The following is an 18,576-nucleotide window of genomic DNA, read 5'->3' on the forward strand; positions in this document are numbered from 1 at the left end:
AGAGATGCGGAAGAACAGAACAGAAAAAGTAGTAGGGGGAAAGATAAAAGTGAGGTAGGGGAAGGAACGAGAGATAATTCACACAGTGGAAGACAGAAAACAAAAGGCAGAGGACAAGCTGAGAGGATATCAGAGGAAGACGAGGAGGACACCAAGTTGAACGAGAGGAATCAGGACAGGTCACGGTACCGCACCAACAGAGAGGAGGTGGAGCACAGCCTCAGAGAGAGACCAGACACGTCCAAGCAACTTCAGCTTGTCCCTTGCGAAATCTGCAGTAGAAAGTTTATGGCTGAACGATTACAGAAGCACCTGACAGTCTGCAAAAAGCTTCAACAGTCTCAACGCAAAGTTTATGACATGTACAGTGCCAGGGCCAAGGGAACACAAAATGAGGAGTTCTTGAAGACCAACACAAGAAGCAAGACGCCAGAGGTATTGTTAGGCCAAGAAACTTTCAGCTGCAGTTATTGAACATACTGTATATTACACTTTCTTTATATAGGCTATTATATCATTTATTTAACCAGTGTAATACCACATTGAGATTTCAATCACTTTTCAAAGGGGGCCTGGCCAAGAAGGCAGCATAGACACATAATAGGGTCAAATTTAAAAACATATAATTTGTTTTCCATTTAATTTATGCCTTTTCAAAGGAAAAGCTCAACATTCAATCTTGATTATTTTCCAGATGAAGAGCAAGCGGAAACAGAAACATCAGCCGATGACCCAGATGACCCCCGACTACGTAGTCTACGTGACCTGCCCTCACTGTACACGCCGGTTTGCCCCAAACGCAGCAGAACGACACATCCCAATGTGCCAGAACATCAAAAGTCGCCCCCCACCTCCCCGTTGTCGCAAATAGTGTTTTCGGTTATACGTTTATCATTAATATGGTAAAGTTCAGTTAATTTAAGTTAGGAACGCGCGTTTTTTGTTTTTTATTTTGCCCCACATTCTTCTTTGGTGTGTTGTGTAACTTGTGTATGCCTCCATCAGCAATATTATTATTGTTATTATAGTCCGTTTGTCCATCTGTCTGTCTGTCTGGCCAGCCGGCAACCATGTCCCGAACGCAATGTCAGAAACACACACCTTGTGGAAATCTTATATTTGGTGCAAATGTCTACTTTGAATCAAGGCTGAACTGATTAGAAGTAGTGAGTGGCCAAACGTTAAAGGTCAAGGTCACTTCAGGGTCACTGTGGCTTCATGTCTGTTCCAATCTTGTGAAAGGCGATGTCTCCGGAACACGTCGAGGGAATTTCATTACACAACTAGTTGGTGCATGGAGGCATACACAACCATGATGTGGTGTTACTAGTTTAGAAGATATTTTAAGGTCAATATTGAATAGTACTATAGTTCATTTGTTTCTATTCTTACACACAGAGGATTTTACTAACTGTTTTACACACCTACCCTCTGGACAATATTAACCTCCCTCAGTAGTCTACATGTTACTTACAGTATTATATTAGTATCTTGCAATTGTCTACATCGCTGTACTTAAGGTTCGGTCTATTAATGTTTCATGGTTATGTGTAATGTTCTGTTTGACTTCTGCGAACACCTGTTCATGCTGTACATTAAGACAAATTCCTAGTACGCTATACTGTATAATGCAAACACATCTGGCAAATGGCAATAAAGAAATTTCTGATTGTGAACAACAATCGATTAATTTGACGCAAATGCGTTTTTTTATGTTTTTAATGAAAGCATAAAATAGCATAAAAGAACAATAAAATAATATCTTTGAAATGGCGATCATTATAGACAACTGCAACATATACTCAATATTTGGTTTAAAAGGAAATGCTGAGGCTGAAAACAAACTGTAAAAAAAACATTCATACCGGTACATTGCCATACTTGCACTATATCGTTTTTTGTTTAAATGGGATAATGCACTTGAACCATGAATACATTTGTGTTGCACTGAATGGAAACATTGTCAGAGTTCTAGTGTCTGATATTACAGCTGTGAAACAAGACATGATAGCTTATAAAATACTGTTTAAAATTTATGTTTGATGTTTACACGCAAGCCTAAAACCAAATAAGACACTGAAAATTACACAAAATGTGATTAATACTATGGTTTCACAAATTATGCAAAAAGGCCATAACACATTTTTCAGAAACATACACAGGTACCAAAGACAAATAAAATTGTAAAAAACGTCCACACAGTACAGAAATATGGTAGACAACAATATACCATGTCTCACAAGGCACCGTTTAGCACAGTCTAAGCATTATTTAAGTGTTCACACAACCATGTCACCAAGAAGACATCATTGATTTAAAACAATAATTAAGAATTTAAGGCAATGATAAAATGTGTCAGAAGTTAGTCAGTAGTCTTATGCTTCACGTAAACGCCTTTTGTAAATATAGCAACATGCAAAAACGTTAATATCGGCAAAGGAAAGTTAAAATATGGCTTTGTATCAAAATAAGCTATATTTAATATCAATACAAGACGGTTTGTAAGTCTATACTGTATTTGGCATTTTGACTCATCACATTAATTGTAAATCTAAAATAAAGTGATTAAAAAGGTAATATTTTCACATGACGGCATTGACATGAATAATTAGATAAATGTGAACATTTTGTCGGTCACCCAAGCTTTTGTCATTCTTATAGTATGATAAATCATTCTTATTTCAAGAGCCGAATATAATAAACCTACTCTGTATTAGCCTATATATATATTAGTAAAAATGCTTCCCCTGCTATTTTGATATGCTGTACTACCCTGTTAAATTCACATTGCTAAGTAACACTAGTCAGATTGCCTGTCGCAGGTGTCAGGGTCACTTTAATTAATGTTGAATCCAGCCAACATCTGTCTGTGAAAACTACTGCATAGCCAGATCACTGCACCCATTTCTATTGATGTGTACAAACGTGACATACGTGAAAGTATTGTCTTACATATTTAAATAAAACATCATGCATTGAGTGTGTATGGTGTAACGCATTGTGAGTGGACATTAGCCTACCTTGTGTTAAGTAATATTTGAGTACTGAGTTCTGCACCTCATCTCCGACATCCCTAAAACATGACAACTTAGGGCTAATTTATACTGTGCTTCATGGCACTACCTTGTCACTCGGCGAAAACAACGGATTCTCAATAGGAAAAAACATGCGTTGTTATTCAAATCTGTCATTTTTGTCAAGCTACACGGCCATTCCGTATAAATTAGCCTTTAGTCCTGCCCAGACTGAAGCCCAGTCTCCACCACCCAACAGGCATATCCTGTGTGGTTTGACACGTGCAAAGAGCTCTGTCTTCTTCTTCAGTAATCAGAACATCTGCAGGTTGAAGCTCACGGACTAGCCCCTGCCGATCTCCCCCCATGGTTTGTAAATCCCCCTCCTCTTCCTCCACCATCATCAAGCGCACGACCCGAGCGGTACAGCCCGTTACTGTCCGATTCTCTCAGCGTTAGATTGCCAATGGCTGCCCAGAGCCTCTCGTTTTCCTTGAGTTGGTCATTTACCTGTTCAGAGCAAAAACACACATTTTATGGTCATATAGATAACACAAATAGGTCAAATACGGCATTATAGTGGCATAATGGCATTTGAGAATGAACATCCCACCTGCTTCTCAAGCATCTGAATCTTGACTTCTTGACAACTGATTGTTTCTCGCAGCTGTAAATCAATAAGGCATAAACCTGTTAACTCAAACGTACTAGCGTGTGTACACAATACACATGCATGCGTGCGTGGGTGCGTGTGTGCGTTCAGAAATACACTCTGAGAATCTGTTCCAATGGCAGAGTATTGATGTCATAGAGCAGTGTTCTGGGGTCCTTGAGGGGGTACCAGGTGGTCCCCAGTTAAATGACGGAGAGTTGGTAACCAAATAGACCCTTATAGATCTTTAACTCTTGAGAGCATAAATGAAAACAAATGGATCCGTAATTGTATGCTCTCAAGAGTTAAATTATTGTTAAACATCTGCATTACTTAATTTACAAGAACTCTACACAATTAGAATATATAAAATAATTGTTATTTCGATCAACATTTGCCTGTTATCTCTCCTATGGTACCACATCAATAAAGCATGGAATTGTGGACAAAATCTTTATCCTTGACGACAACAAAATATTCTTTAGTTTTCGGTCTGCGAGGCTAAATCTCATCCAATGGTGGTCCGTTGCTCAAAGGCCAAATAAATAATGGGCCTTGATATGAAAAGGGTTGAAATCCACTGTCACAGAGAACTCTTATCTATGAACGGTCACAGTACATAGTCTTTATAAACGTTAACATTTTCATCTTTTAAAATTAATTCAAATTAAGTTCATCCCATGTAGTATAAGCATGATTATTACCTGTTTTGTTACATGTAGATGTGTGTTTAATATACTGTCCAGACAGAGTACCAAACAAGCTGACAAACCGTAGCATTTTGCCATGATAAACTCTGCCATTGTTCAGACACTCGGAACAACCAGGCTTTTCACTCAAGATCGGTCAGAGTGCAGCCTGGATGCTCCCAGAGAGCAGTGCGTGCACGAGCGTGAGCGTGTGTGTGTGTGTGTGTGTGTGTGTGTGTGTGTGTGTGTGTGTGTGTGTGTGTGTGCGTGTGCGTGTATGTGTGCGTGTGCAACAGACCTGTGCTACGACACTGCTTGCTTTACAGCAAGACATGGATTCTCCTTTCCTACAGCCTCCAGTCTCCTCCAACCCATTGACCTTGTCACATTCCATCCGTTTAGTCTGTGAACAAACCCATGGATTAAGTGGAGAAATTAAACATTCTTAATCTTAACCCATTTAGGCCTGACAGCGAAATAATTAAAGAATATACGGTATGTTCAAAGATTTGTGCCGCATTTTCACGATTTAAAAAAAATAGCAGACCTACAAGCTCGTAGCGCGGTGGCGCGCTATGAGCTTGTAGATCTTCTATTTTTCAATAGTTAAAACACCAAAAGGGGTTCCCGTACAGAATGGGTTAATGCAAGTTGCACAGCCTACTGCAGTGGATGTGAGACATGGCCAAAGTATTTTTGGAGGTCCCCAGCCGACCCCTGGCCTACTGTAACATTATGGTGATTTCAATAAATGAAATTAAATATAGAACACTAGTATTATGGAAACCTGTTTCTTTTACTGGTCTGATATAGTTGTCCAATTTACCTGTCTAGACTTAAGTTCAGACCTTCTTATCCAAATTTATTTATAAAATACTGACAGCTTTACATGCAAAAGATTAAGGGTTACAATGTCATCTAGAAGATGAGGACATTATAAAAAACACCATGTGTGTTAATCTTACAGAGAGGCCTTTGTCAATGGAAGCTGCTGCGGCTGCAGCAGCCTTCAGTTCCTGTAGCTCATCATAGGGAAGAGTCACACTGTCTTTGAATGAAGACAGCGGGTCTTTTGTGAAGCCGCGGGAATCCACAGGCATAGGTATGAACTCTGCATCTTGAAGTTCCTGGCAGGGAGAAACAGTGGACGATAGGCAGAGGTTAGAGACCATTATTCACATGGTGACATTCTACATACATCTATCATACTCAGGCAGGTGGTAACGTTTCCCACGAGTGTGACATAAAGAGCAAAATACCAGGTGTCAGAATCTGGCCAATTATTTCCCTGTGGATTGAATGAAGCTTTCCAATCTGGCAATATTCTGTGGTTATAGGCCGGGCAACGCACCTTTCTAAGCCAGAGGGGACAGGAGCTGTCCCCGGTCTGGTTTCCCAGTGACATCATAGAGGTGCCCCTGCGGAGGCCCTCGGTGTCAGCCTCCATTGTGCCCCCTAGAACCCGGTCACGACACGCTGTTGCTGCGCCCGGCTCCATGTCCATATCCACCGTGGATGTAGACGCTTCCTGGCCCGCTCCTGAATAATACGGAACCAGACATGTGCAAGCGGACGCGCGCGCGTCACACACACACACACACACACACACACACACACACACACACACACACACACACAAATGCAGACTAAGCTCAGAAGATTATTTAGCTCACAGAGAGAAGAATTTGCAGCAATACACAAAGTGGTGCTCATTGAAAATAATTTGCAATTACCTATTGAAAGGCTGCTACTGTTAGAGCGAATGGTCTTAGAGTTGAGAACTTTCTCTGTAAAGGGGAACAAAGGCAACTGTTTTTATTAAACAATAAGCTGCTAGCTGTGGCCAGCTTTCTGCAGTAGGGGTGAGTGGAGGTGATGTCTTACCCATTATGATAATGGTGTGCCATGCACGACACGAGAGGTCTGGAACATAATGAAGAGAACCAAAGATGGGCCTGGGTAATGCAGGGCAAACCTCTGAGCCAAAGCCTTTGTCAGCGGGCATCCCCAGGCGGCCATTTCCTGCATTTCCCCACGCGAAGATCTGATTGTCTGCAAGGATGACACAGAAATAACTCGTATTGATCCAAAGACACTACTGTCACAGGGCCAAAATTATACCAAAAGAAACGAAACGATTATACCAAACTAAACACATTTTAACCTAGGGGAACCCTCACAGATTTCGGCCGCCTGATGACGGAAGTTATTTCCCAGACCGGATCAGAATCAGAGACTGATATTAACCATGTCAGAGTGTACTGCATTGTTGCTCTGGAGGCTACAGGGCCATCCATATAGGATAATACAGTATGGAGAAACTTGTGTTGACCATTTTATCAATTTCATTGTTGCAAGTTTGTGTTAGCACACACGCTAAAAGGTGGACATCGCCCAAAAATAAAATAACATTATATCTATCTAACCCTCGATGGCTGCAATGGTGAAGCCGTCTCCACAGGACACTTTGGTCACGACCTTCCCTCCAAACGGTCCCACCAGGACCTGGACACACTGGTGTTTCTTGAAGTCCTTCACTCCCAGCTGGCCAAACTTGTTACAGCCGAAGGTGATCAGTCGACCCCGTTCTGAAAGGCCAAAGATCATCTGGAATTATTATTCATCACATCATAATGTGAGATAAAATATGTACTTTCCGAAAAAAAAGAGACTCTCTTTTGCAATACCGTCGATAGCGGCAGTATGGCTCTTCCCCGGAGAGATGGCGAGAATCTTGAATCGGGCTAGTTGCTTTACCAAGGTCAGTGTGGTGGTATACGGGATGGCCTGGAAGCCCTGATGGAGCAGAAACATGTGTTTTAAGAATGGACTATTCTGACTTAATTGTTCATGGTTGTGACATGAATCTCTCTTAAAGAGATGGATTGATTGTAATTATTATATGACAAAGTACCTCTCCGGGGTGGTTCTTGAGGCCAGATATACCCTGGTTTAGGCCAAGCTTGTTGAATTCATTGTTCCCACAGGCCAAAACTTTCCCGGCCTCTGTCAAAAAGAAGGTTCCATCACTGCTGCATGACACAGAGGAAATGATGGCTCCTTTAGGGAGCTCCACCTTGACGGAAAAATGTTGACGGAACGTAGGACATCATAATGTAGAAAGAACAAATGTGATTAATATTGTCTTGGCTACACATTTTTTCCTCTTTCTTTTTTCTATTTTTCTTTTCTTTTTTCCAATAAATATTATAGCAACATAATAGCAATATGAACATGGTCTCTTACTTGCATCGGAGAAGAGAAATCATCCTCACATTCCAGGCCAAGACGCCCTGTGGCAGGAGATCATAGAAATCATTAAAAGTAGACAACCAACAGTCTGTGGGTCAGAACTTTCATTGTGCATCAAAAGGAATGAACAAAGCCTCTATCTGCTGGTCAGTGCCAGTACCACAAAAACAGTGAGTTTGGCAGAGTGTAATCATTTGAAATCTGCAATTTTACATGCAGTTTTAACCACTTAAGTGAATATCTCATTTACAAGCTCATAGATCTGCTATTTGGGGTCATTTAAAAAATGTTTTAGATATATCTGGAATATTCTTGACTATAATAACATGCCCAAAATAGGGACTGCGGAAACAGCCCTGTCTGCTTTGTACCATGTTCTCCACAGCCCCAGGAGTATATATCTCCACTGTGAGTCAGGACCACCACGTGGTTGTCTCCACACGACACCCAGCGAACAGGCCGCTCCTCAAAGAACTCCAGAAGGACAGGCTTCAGAACCTCCATGCCCTCCTCATTCTCCACTCCGATGCAGCCATAGTAGTCTGATCCGAACATGTACATCTGACCCTCATCTGCAAACACACACACACACACACACACACACACACACACACACACACACACACACACACACACACACACACACATTAGCCTTGTTTGATCAAATAAGATTTATCTCATTTTGCTGTATTTGCAGCTAGTGCTAGAATAAAGACTCCAGGGATAAGACAACAACACGGAAGTGTGTGTAGCCTGTAGTTTCATCGGCCCATGAGAATAAGGCTTAATTTATATATTGTTGTTTTGCAAGATAAAAAGCTATTTAGCAACCAAATATACCCTATTCATTCACCAGGGTCCCCCAGGGGCATATATTCACTCTCCTAGCAGTAAAGAAATATTACTACTACACCTTTCTAATATTTTGTTCTCTACTTTGGTCACCATTCAGACTCACCAGTGACACAGGCTGTGAAATCAGCCCCGCAGGCCACCTGTTGGATGGCCTTCCCCTGCAGCTTCTCCACCTTCCTTGGCTGCCGGTACGAGGCCTGGTCTCCGTGACCTAGCTGGCCCACCATCTTGGTCCCTCCTTGGACATTCTGACAACAGAGAGCAGAGCAGGAGTTTGTACGATCAATTTGTCATTCTATTTATAGTACCAATGGTTCTCAAATATTTTCAAGGACCCCACAAATCGATATGTATGCCTCAGCCCCCGAACATTTTCATGAATGTTCGAAAATAGCTAAAATAACTGATCTACAAGCTCACAACGTGTCGCATCGTGACACATTTTTGAGCTTGTAGACTGGCTATTTTCGCTATTTGTAAGAAGTTGTTAACCGTTGTAAACCCCTCAAGGAACCCTTTGGGTCCCAAGAACCACTAATTTATACCACCATACTAGCACTTATCCGTGTATATCTATCTCCCTGCTTTTAATGGTTAATGATGGTTGTATAATTGTGCCGAGCAGGGAGAAAAATATAGCAGAGCCGAACGCCAAGATAAAATGTTATACAGTATAGTATAGTATATACTATATAGTTCTTATCTTACACATGTTTCATGATGTATTGCCATGCTCTGGATTAAGAGCGTCTGCTAAATGCCTGGATTAAGAGCGTCTGCTAAATGCCTGGATTAAGAGCGTCTGCTAAATGCCTGGATTAAGAGCGTCTGCTAAATGCCTGGATTAAGAGCGTCTGCTTAATGCCTAACTTGTAAATTGTAATTGTATAATAAATATTTGTTCAATCTATTTGTGAGATATCTGACTGAAATGGGTCAATTCACTCACAGCCCAGGTGTAGAGCTCTTTTTCCACTGTAACCACTGCAAAGTGGCTCTCTCCAGCACACACATGCTGGGCAATGCTTCCCCCTTTGAACGAGTCCATTTTCTGTGGGGTGAACTTCCCCCCGCCCCAGAAGTACACCTCCCTGGAGCGGGTGGTCACCACTGCAACAGGGCTCTCTGTCGCTGTGCTCAGCCTAAAATGCAAAAAAGAACATTTCCCATAAAGAAACAAAACACAACACAGTGTAAATGTTGACTAGTTAACAGTGTTGGGGAAGTTATTTTCAAAATGAAATATATTACGTATTACTTTAAAAATACATAATCTGTAAGTAATATGTTATATTACTACATTATTCCCTCAAAACAGCCTCAAATTAAGTGCAAAGGGACTAGACATAATATTAAATGGAAGAGAGTAGGCTATATGGATTATCAATACCACAATAATGTTGTTAGTATTACAATGTTATTTTAGAAGCCTACAGTTCATGTCATGATGAAACACACGTATTGGTTGCAAATGGTAGACAAATGAATTCATTACAAGCTTACAAAGTATAAATAAGTGATTCTGAAAGTAATGTGTTACTTGTTATACTGGTATTAACAATAATAAATTACACAGTTTGTAAAAGTAATGATATACTATTGCAAGACATGTTACTGTTACTAATCGCTCAATCTGTCAGCACCACTGCCCGAAACATGTAGTATTGTTGTTAGTAGAAATAAACACAGAAGCACCCGGGAGGAAGTGGACTAAGAAAAGCCCTAACTCAGAAGCAAAAATACTGAATGGGTTCCCAGATTGTGTTATTATTATATAAAGTGTTGCAACTGATTATCCTCAACACTGACGGTCCAATGTAGAAGTCAACTTACTTTGGTTTCTTCATTGCAGAATTAAGCAAGGCAACTCGTTCCTCTAGCTCCCTGCATGAGGGATTGATGACAGACAATCAGCATGTCAACATTATCAATTGCATTTCAACATATTTCACTACATTTTCACCGTTAATATGATTGTCTAAATCACACGAGGGATTGAAAACCTATTAAAAGGTAGTTTAAGTGTTATTTTAAAGTTTCAACCTCATGTCTCATTCAGATAGTAATCATTTCTGTAGTAGTGCGTGTTCAGTAATAGGGGGTCTCCCTGTCTCTCCAGCTCTGTAAAGGGCCACTTCACCACTTTTCATATAATTGGTCCTCACTAATGTTTTTGACTGTTTGTTCAGCCTCCCCTACTACATGATAAAATACCACACATTGGGCCTGATTCATTAAAAAGAAATACGCCACCGTTACACTGTGGTGGAAACAGATATCGTATTTATCCGTCCGATCAAGCTACGTTGAGATGACGTGTTATTCAGAGAGCGGTGTGTACCACAGGTGCGCTGGCGTATCGCAGGTGTATGTCATACTGAATGCAGTGGGTGCAAAGTGATCGGAAAAGCACCCGACAACCTCATTTGCATTGATCCACGCCCCATATCGCACCATAAAAGGCTTCAAGCATGACTCAGCAGACAGCAGTTTGGTCTGTCAAAAAAAGAAAAAAGGCTTTGCAGCCGCAGACTATGCGGCTTCACAGCCGCGGTCAATGCATGAATATAGCCCGCACTCTATTAATATGTCCACAACGGTGCGTGCTCCGCTGCTGAAACAATATAATTATAATTTATTTAATTAAGTTCGGGACCAAGGCGGGTGCTGCACTCATACCTTTGCACTTTGCAGTCAGAGGTAAAACATAGGCTATCCTATCCGATATTTAAAATATCAGATATATGTCAATGCAAAAGTCGTCTTTTGAGAGAGAGAGAGAGAGAGAGAGAGAGAGAGAGAGAGAGGAGGGCATGGCTTGCGCGATAAAGAACAGTAGCCTACAAGCCTATACATTCATAAGTGAATAATTGGGATCCTCTTGTCTGAAGAATTTAAGAAATTATAATCCAGTGAGTTTAGCCAGTGAGTTAAACTATATTCTGTGTGTGGCATCCATGCATGTGATCAATATCAATACATGATTATAAAGTCTGTCCTTCATATTTGCAAGCACGGGAGCAGCGCATGTGGAGCTGCGGAGCGGACCGTTGCCCCGTCGGCTAGAATGCTGTCGGAAAAAAGGCCGCCTCCCAGGCTAATGTGGTCTTCTATTTTTTATACAGGGCTATATAGCCCATTCATTTTCCAATGTGAATCGGATCGGCAGCACGCTGCTGTCTGCCCACCCCACACACACACACACACACACACACACTGCACACACACACACACACACACACACACACACACACACACCGACCGACAGTCAACTGACTCAAGGAGCTCCGTAACAAAACAATTTCAATAGGCCTGCCGCCTACTGCAGGCATTACTACACTAAACAATGTTGGATTCGTAGTGCAGAATGCAGATAAGCCTATGTGTTCTTATTATAATTGTGAGTTTGTTTTTTAACATGCGCGAGAGCCGATCTACAAGCTCACAACCGTTGCACTGCGAGTAGAAAGCTGTCAAGTGAGAAGCGCAATCGCGCATGCTATAGTAATATCCTAATGAATAAATAAAAAGGTGTCGGGCTTGCAGGGGCAGTTTCTGTATGGGGAAATGCATGCATTTAGGCATACAAGTGCACTCAGCTTTTATTATATAGGCTATCATTTATTTTGTGCTGATCGACCAATATGTCATGGGGACACATGCCTACATATTTTATCTGAGATTTGGGAACAATTTATTGATTCAGCATGAAGACTAAAGCCTTCTGAATAAATCTCACGTGTATGCTTCCGCAAATGTCTCCCGTCTGGGCCGTCTCCGCCACCTAAAGACGTCCCGTGGGAATTGACGGAGTTTCCGACCAACGTACGTGAGCGTCAAGTTCACGGCCATTTCCATGAATTCCAAATTAATGTGGGAAATCCACGTAAATGCCTTTCCGCTAGCTTCACGTCATGTTATCACCGTAAACGCCGTTGTGAATCAGGCCCATTGTTTCTACTCAGTCTGTGTCTCATAGGAGGCCTGTGGGCAGTTCAGAAACCGCCCACCAGTGACGTCATCGTAAGGTAGTTTGTTTTTTTATAAACACGATTTTTTGTTAAATTTAGATTTAGATTTTTATTATCGTGAGAACGATGGCTTCCATTATCGTATTGCAACTTTTCAGGAATAGAAAGCCTGCAGTTTTTAATAGCTTGGATTTCCCATCGATGATGTCACTGGTGGACGGGTGCCCACAGCACTCCCATGAATGAGACAGACAGAGTAGAAAACAATTGTGGCATTTTATCATGAACATTCGTGAGGACCAATTTTATGTGGTCCTTAATGAACAGAAAATTTCATCCAATCGTTTGAGTGTACATATTTATCAGCTTAAATTTGATAGAGTTCGAGTTCCAATTTTGTCTGCTCATTTCTTTGTGTCATTACTTCCATTACTCCAATGCCGAGCGAGCCACTAGGCCGACTGAGCAACATTCGAATGATGTCCCGATATGGACAGAATCGTAACTCATATCGCCCCAAGTCAACATGTGCCGTCGCGGCCTCACGGGTACCCACGAGACGTCGATCTTTTGCCATTTTGGGAGCACTAATTTTAACATAAACATATCACTTACTATCGACCAAGATGAAATAATGTGCAATGAGCTTCAGTGATTTGGTACAACCAGTGTACAAACACTCATGTAAAGTGTGAATATTCTGCAGTGCAGCTTGCCATTATGTTAACCACATTCTCTCCCTGGCAACCAACTTACTGTTTGCAGGAGGAAATGATCGGCTGGTCCAGAATTTCATCCGATGTGGGTCTCTGCACAGGATCCTGGGAGATGAATCCATCAGTCACTTTACACGGGGGTGCAACAGTTCAACCAACTAATTATTAAAATATAATCTATGAAATATAGAATTTTCATAAATAGCAAGCTACAAGCTCACACAACGTTGTGAGCTTGAAGATTGGCTATTTTCCCCATATTTGCCCTTTTTGCATACTATGGCATATAAAATTGTGGTTAATTGTTTGGTTCTCTGGTTTCTGATATTGGTATCTCCAATAAACATGCTTCTTGATTATTAAATTAAACACCTGTTAGGTTAACTTTTGTGAAGCATTATGTTAAACATCAGCATTAGCTCATGGCATGCATTGGGCCATTCCTTTCTCTAAAGTCTGATAGAAGACATTTGCCCTTTCTTTTCACTCACTTGATCTAGGCACTTATATACCAGCTTGATAAGTTCAGCAGAATAAACTTTAGAGTCCACTTCCATAGTCCAGTTGCCTTGGACTATTTTCACACACAGGTTTAGAGGATTCTGGATGGACACAAACAGGACAATGTTAACGTTATAACAATGCCAACAATAATTTTGACGTAATTCTATGAAATTGTCTGTCTCAAACTCTACTAACAAATAACAAACCTACCGTGGCATCAAATGTTCTCGTTAGAGCCATGATTTCAAAGATGACACAGCCCATGGCCCAGATGTCTGATTTGAAGTTGTACTTCACACCCTGGCACAGTTCAGGTGACATGTAATATGGGGTTCCCACACACTAAGAAAGCAAAAATAATAATTAAGCAAATTCACTGCAGACTCATATAGTCCCTCTGACTTGCTCTGTTGTGGTCCTCATCAGACCAGAATAGCACCAAGCCGAGGTCACAGCAGACAATTAGAAACAGACACTTCTAATAATGTGTCTCCCATCAGATGGTGTTTCTTCATAATATGGTCGTGATTTAGCCTGGTTCAACCACTCCCCCTTGAAACCGTAGGGGTGTCACAATTCTCCAAATCCAAGATTCAATTTCACTTTCAACTTTAACTTTGTGAACCACACTGCAGAAATAAGAAGACAGTTCTCATCCTGGTGGCTTTTTACAGGACAGTAAACTGAAGCTGTATCCAGTATCCTTCTGCCATCTAGTGGCTCTTCTTTTAACTGCAGTGTGCACAGTGCACAGTGCACATAATCACTTAGCCCTTCACATTATACTAAACAACTTGTACCTTGTGACAAACATCACGCCTCGTGAGTCGTGACACGTCAAACCACCATATATGGTGACGCTCCATATATGGCCGACGCTCCATATATGGCCGTCTCCATTTATGAAGATCACGACACTGACCTCATCAAACCATGGATAGCCATACACGGAGAAGACTGGATCATCACCTAGATCTGCATATATGTAGCCAGCCAGCAACTCTACATCTGACCTACCCTTAGATCTCCATATATGGAGCTGACCTGTTCTGACATTTGATTCCATTATGCCGATCTGACCTCATCAAACCATTTACACTCAAGACACACTCCATATATGGCCAGTACAGAATTCATTCCATAATATGTTGATCTGACCCCCCATGCCAAAGCGCCAGCGACAGTTTGTTTGATTGATTGATAAGCCATTCCACATGTTTTATTGTGTATACTTAAATTATCTTTTTAATACAAAATTAAATTAAATTAAAAGATAAATATGTTTGTGAGCCCTGGCCCGTTAACTTGAACCCTAGCATGCTTCTCTAGTGTAAATAGGCTAACAGTTGGTGAAAATAGGGGCGGCAGTGGCTCAGGGTGCAGGGGTTCAGTGTCATGCGCTATGGCTGCCATGCTCGTTGTACGTGTCGTGCTATATAAATGTGCCATTTACCATTTTAATAGGTGAAGTGGCAAACGTTTTGCAAAAATAGCAGATCTGAAAACTCACAATCATGATGGAAAATTTCCGCTACTTGACATTCAATGAATTTACAGTATACAGTATATAGGGCTTGAGTGTATAAGCCCACACACAGCTCTACGCCTGACGACCTAACAACAACAACAAAAATAACTTATTTTCCTTGCTAATATGGGCATTGGGCAACAAATAAAAACGTACTGTCTCAGCCATGGCAAACTGGGAGTCGAGCTTCTTTGCAAGTCCATAATCACCCAACTTGATGAGGTCAGTCTTTGTCAAGAAGATATTGAGCGTTTTGATATCCCTATGAGATAAGGGAAAGGGAAGGGACAGAAAACATAGTGGTACCACTGCCAGGTCAAAATACTGTGGGCTAAGTCACAAAATAATCAGTCAGCTATCCTAACAACAACATAAGAACTAACACAACTATAAACATTACCATAATAATATAATAAAAGTATATTAAAAGTCCAAACTTTAAAGCAGTTTACCTGTGCAGGATCCCAGCCTTGTGAATGTGGGCCACGGCTGAAACAATCTGATACAGGTACCATATGACCGCCTGAGAACAATAAGATCAATGATGAAGACATATTGTATTACCAAGCATTGATGTGTAAAACACTTGTGTTGCACCATACCTCCTCAGAGAAAAGCACTCCCTTCTGTTGGGTGATTTTTTCATACAGATTTCCTCCTGAAAGGGAGCAGTCATACAATAATTATGACACTTGTGTGAACCAACGTTCAAACCAATCGGTCAAATAAAGCCGAGATATGTTTCATACCATTGCAATATTCTAACTCGATGAGTAGGGTGTTCTTATCCATGAAGTGGTTGAAGTAGGCTATGATGTTGTTGTGTTGGAGGATGGACAGGATGCTTATTTCGTTCATAACATCTCTGCGCTCCTTCTCCGAAAGGCAGTTCAGATCCACCTCTTTCCAAACCACCAGAGAGTTGTCCTGGGAACATCACATAGAAGGAATGTCTGATATTTGTATAGTAATAATAGACTAGTAGACATGTAGACGTGTACTGTAAATCATCACCATCAATGTATCCAATTGAAACCCACACCCACAGTGTACAAATTAGTGCACTCTCAGAGTTAAGATTACAATTAGGATTTTACTGTGTAGCCTACATACAGCCAGCCTGTCTGTCTGTCTTTCCATTGAAGGGAGGTATTGAGGGTGTCATTTATCTCGCTCTGACACAAGAATTTCTCACAAGGTTATGGAACAGAAAGCCACTGTAGTTGTCAGAAGCAAAATCAGTCGCAATAACACTGGCATGTTTCTTATTTGGAAAAGAATAGAACTTTATTATCCAACCACAGCTAGAAAAATCACAGTGGCCTGATCTACAATATACAGTAGCCTATTTCGTGATACAGATCATTATGACTGTTCAAACTGAATTATTCGTACCTCTGTTCTCCTGTAAAGGGTCGCTTCCCCAAACGACCCTCTCCCAAGAATCCGGATAGGAATGTAATGCAACTTTTCCTCTTCGCCGCTGTAAGTAGCAGGCGTGGATCGTCCACTGGCGACCGAATCACTACCCAAATCTGAATTTAGCGACGCATAATGTCTCTCATAATCCTCAAGTGACATTTCTGCATAAACTCTGCAACACTGGTTATGATAAACAAGGCCTAAATGGCAACTATTCTTGAAAACAACAGCAACACTATTAGTCGCATACACGCGTGTATAAAAATGTCAATTCTATTCAGTAAAATCGCTGTTTTCTATGACATAAACACAGCATAATGCGTTCAAGTCTCACGAAGAACAATAGAAGTAACCGTAACAGTTACAATGTTGCCACCGCACTTTAGGAAGTCGCATGCAGACCACTCGAGCTCATCCCGTTCGAAACATTAACATTGTTTATACGCAAAATAATAAGCCCTGTGTACTGTCACGTACTGACAACGCAAACCCAGATAAAGTTACTGCTGACAGAAATAGACAAATAGTGGTTTAACTAGATTACGTTGACTTTTCTGAGCGCACAGATACCAAGTTTAACGCAAGAACGTTACAGTGAAAGTCCACCGCAGTACAAGAAGGACTCCATCTTTTCTATTTCCATGCACAGACCCGGAAACACTCTCAGATTACACTGCTGCATCATAATTATGCACGTAAACTTCATCAGCAGGAGAGCGTTCATATTTTGTCTGACGAATTTCTTTTACATTGTACAAAAAAAAAGAATTAGCCAAATAATTAAATGTGGTTAAAATAAAATATAGTTCATTGCTGTCCATGACAGTATGATTTATGAATACTTAAGTAAACCAAATTGTTGAACAATTTCTATAAGAAGGGTGTCGAATAGGAATAGTGTAAACTGTAAACCATTCTCAACGTGGGGTCCAGGTACCCCCAGGGCCAGGGGCCAGGGGTCCTTGAGAGGTTTATTGGTTCCATGAGGTCCCCAGCGGATGATATCTGCTACTAAACCAGTGGTGGAAAGTAGACTCCTTTAAAAAAAATCTACTGTTAGTTTATAAAGTATAGCAGAGGCCATCAATATGTATACATGGTCTTGTGCACATTTTAGATTTTCTTTTTTTACACATGCTATTAACCATAAAGAATACAGATTACAGTTTCACTGTAAACAGTCCTAATTCCGGGCCAAATATTAGAATTAGACCATGAAGAACACATCTAACCAAATCTAAAACATCTTTATATAGCTCATGTGTAGCTATATGTTATTATTATTATTATTATTATTATTATTATTATTATTCACTTATTTCCTTGACATTTCCCATGAAGTCAATATAATTTATTTAAAAAATACCAGCTTGAAAAAAGTAAGGGGTGCATAAAATTCATGGGGATTTAAGGGTGCATGTTTGGTTAAGCACTAGAAATTAAAGGGTTTTGATCATCTTCACATGCATGGTTTAGAGATGAGAAAACCCTCCAAACCTCAAAAATCAACTAAATTACCTCTACAACATAGCCTACTTTAAATTGTACTAAATTAAATTGTACTAAATATTTCTTCCTTCCATTTTATATCCCACATACCATCACCTATATATGCAATTGTGTGCTAGTGGTCCCCGAAATACATGAAACAATAGCTACAAATAATAACTCATTTTATAATGTTTATTTGCACAAACATGTTTTTTATTTTGTTATATGATTGTCACAAAGGAGGACATCCCAAAATAACAAGAAACATTCCAATGGAAATGGCAAGGAATCTCTTGCAAGTCAGAATTTAAAAAAAAAAAGCCTTCCCCTTCCCTTTCTTTTAACACTTTCTCTGTGTCTCTGTCCTCCCATCTCTTCAATTTGATTCGGTATAGTTCCTTCCTCAACTCTTTCTTCTCATCTTTCACCTTTTCAGTCCACATAAAGTATCCTCCTGAGTCCTTCCGTGTCTCTGTTGTGAT

The 18,576-nt window shown here is 40.6% G+C and overlaps 1 protein-coding gene across 1 annotated transcript; it reads right to left on the reverse strand.

The window, feature by feature from the left end:
• Positions 1 to 1,705: 1,705 nt before the first annotated feature.
• Positions 1,706 to 17,230, reverse strand: nek9 (NIMA related kinase 9). The gene is made up of 23 exons (XM_080784531.1): positions 16,577 to 17,230; positions 15,931 to 16,108; positions 15,784 to 15,839; positions 15,634 to 15,704; positions 15,338 to 15,443; positions 13,864 to 13,995; positions 13,641 to 13,751; positions 13,190 to 13,254; positions 10,296 to 10,346; positions 9,412 to 9,604; positions 8,566 to 8,710; positions 7,979 to 8,179; positions 7,602 to 7,648; positions 7,270 to 7,431; positions 7,043 to 7,151; positions 6,782 to 6,943; positions 6,240 to 6,407; positions 6,089 to 6,142; positions 5,707 to 5,894; positions 5,321 to 5,482; positions 4,654 to 4,758; positions 3,628 to 3,681; positions 1,706 to 3,524 (listed from the first exon to the last, which is right to left on the reverse strand). Exons 1-23 carry the CDS (start codon positions 16,760 to 16,762, stop codon positions 3,351 to 3,353), a joined length of 2,880 nt encoding a protein of 959 aa, XP_080640657.1. The 5' UTR covers positions 16,763 to 17,230; the 3' UTR covers positions 1,706 to 3,350.
• Positions 17,231 to 18,576: the final 1,346 nt, after the last annotated feature.

The sequence above is a fragment of the Protomyctophum bolini genome (assembly GCF_963924005.1).
Source record: "Protomyctophum bolini genome assembly, chromosome: 15".
Taxonomy (NCBI): Eukaryota; Metazoa; Chordata; class Actinopteri; order Myctophiformes; family Myctophidae; genus Protomyctophum; species Protomyctophum bolini.

Bases quoted from the DNA above. Each gene is read 5' to 3' on its own strand.
- nek9 (XM_080784531.1), bottom strand. From the start codon at position 16,762: ATGTCACTTGAGGATTATGAGAGACATTATGCGTCGCTAAATTCAGAT. The intron at 13,255-13,640 runs GTGAGTGAAAAG...TTCATCTCCCAG, and splicing joins TATATAAGTGCCTAGATCAA to GATCCTGTGCAGAGACCCAC. The intron at 5,895-6,088 runs GTAATTGCAAAT...CGTATTATTCAG, and splicing joins CAGTAGCAGCCTTTCAATAG to GAGCGGGCCAGGAAGCGTCT.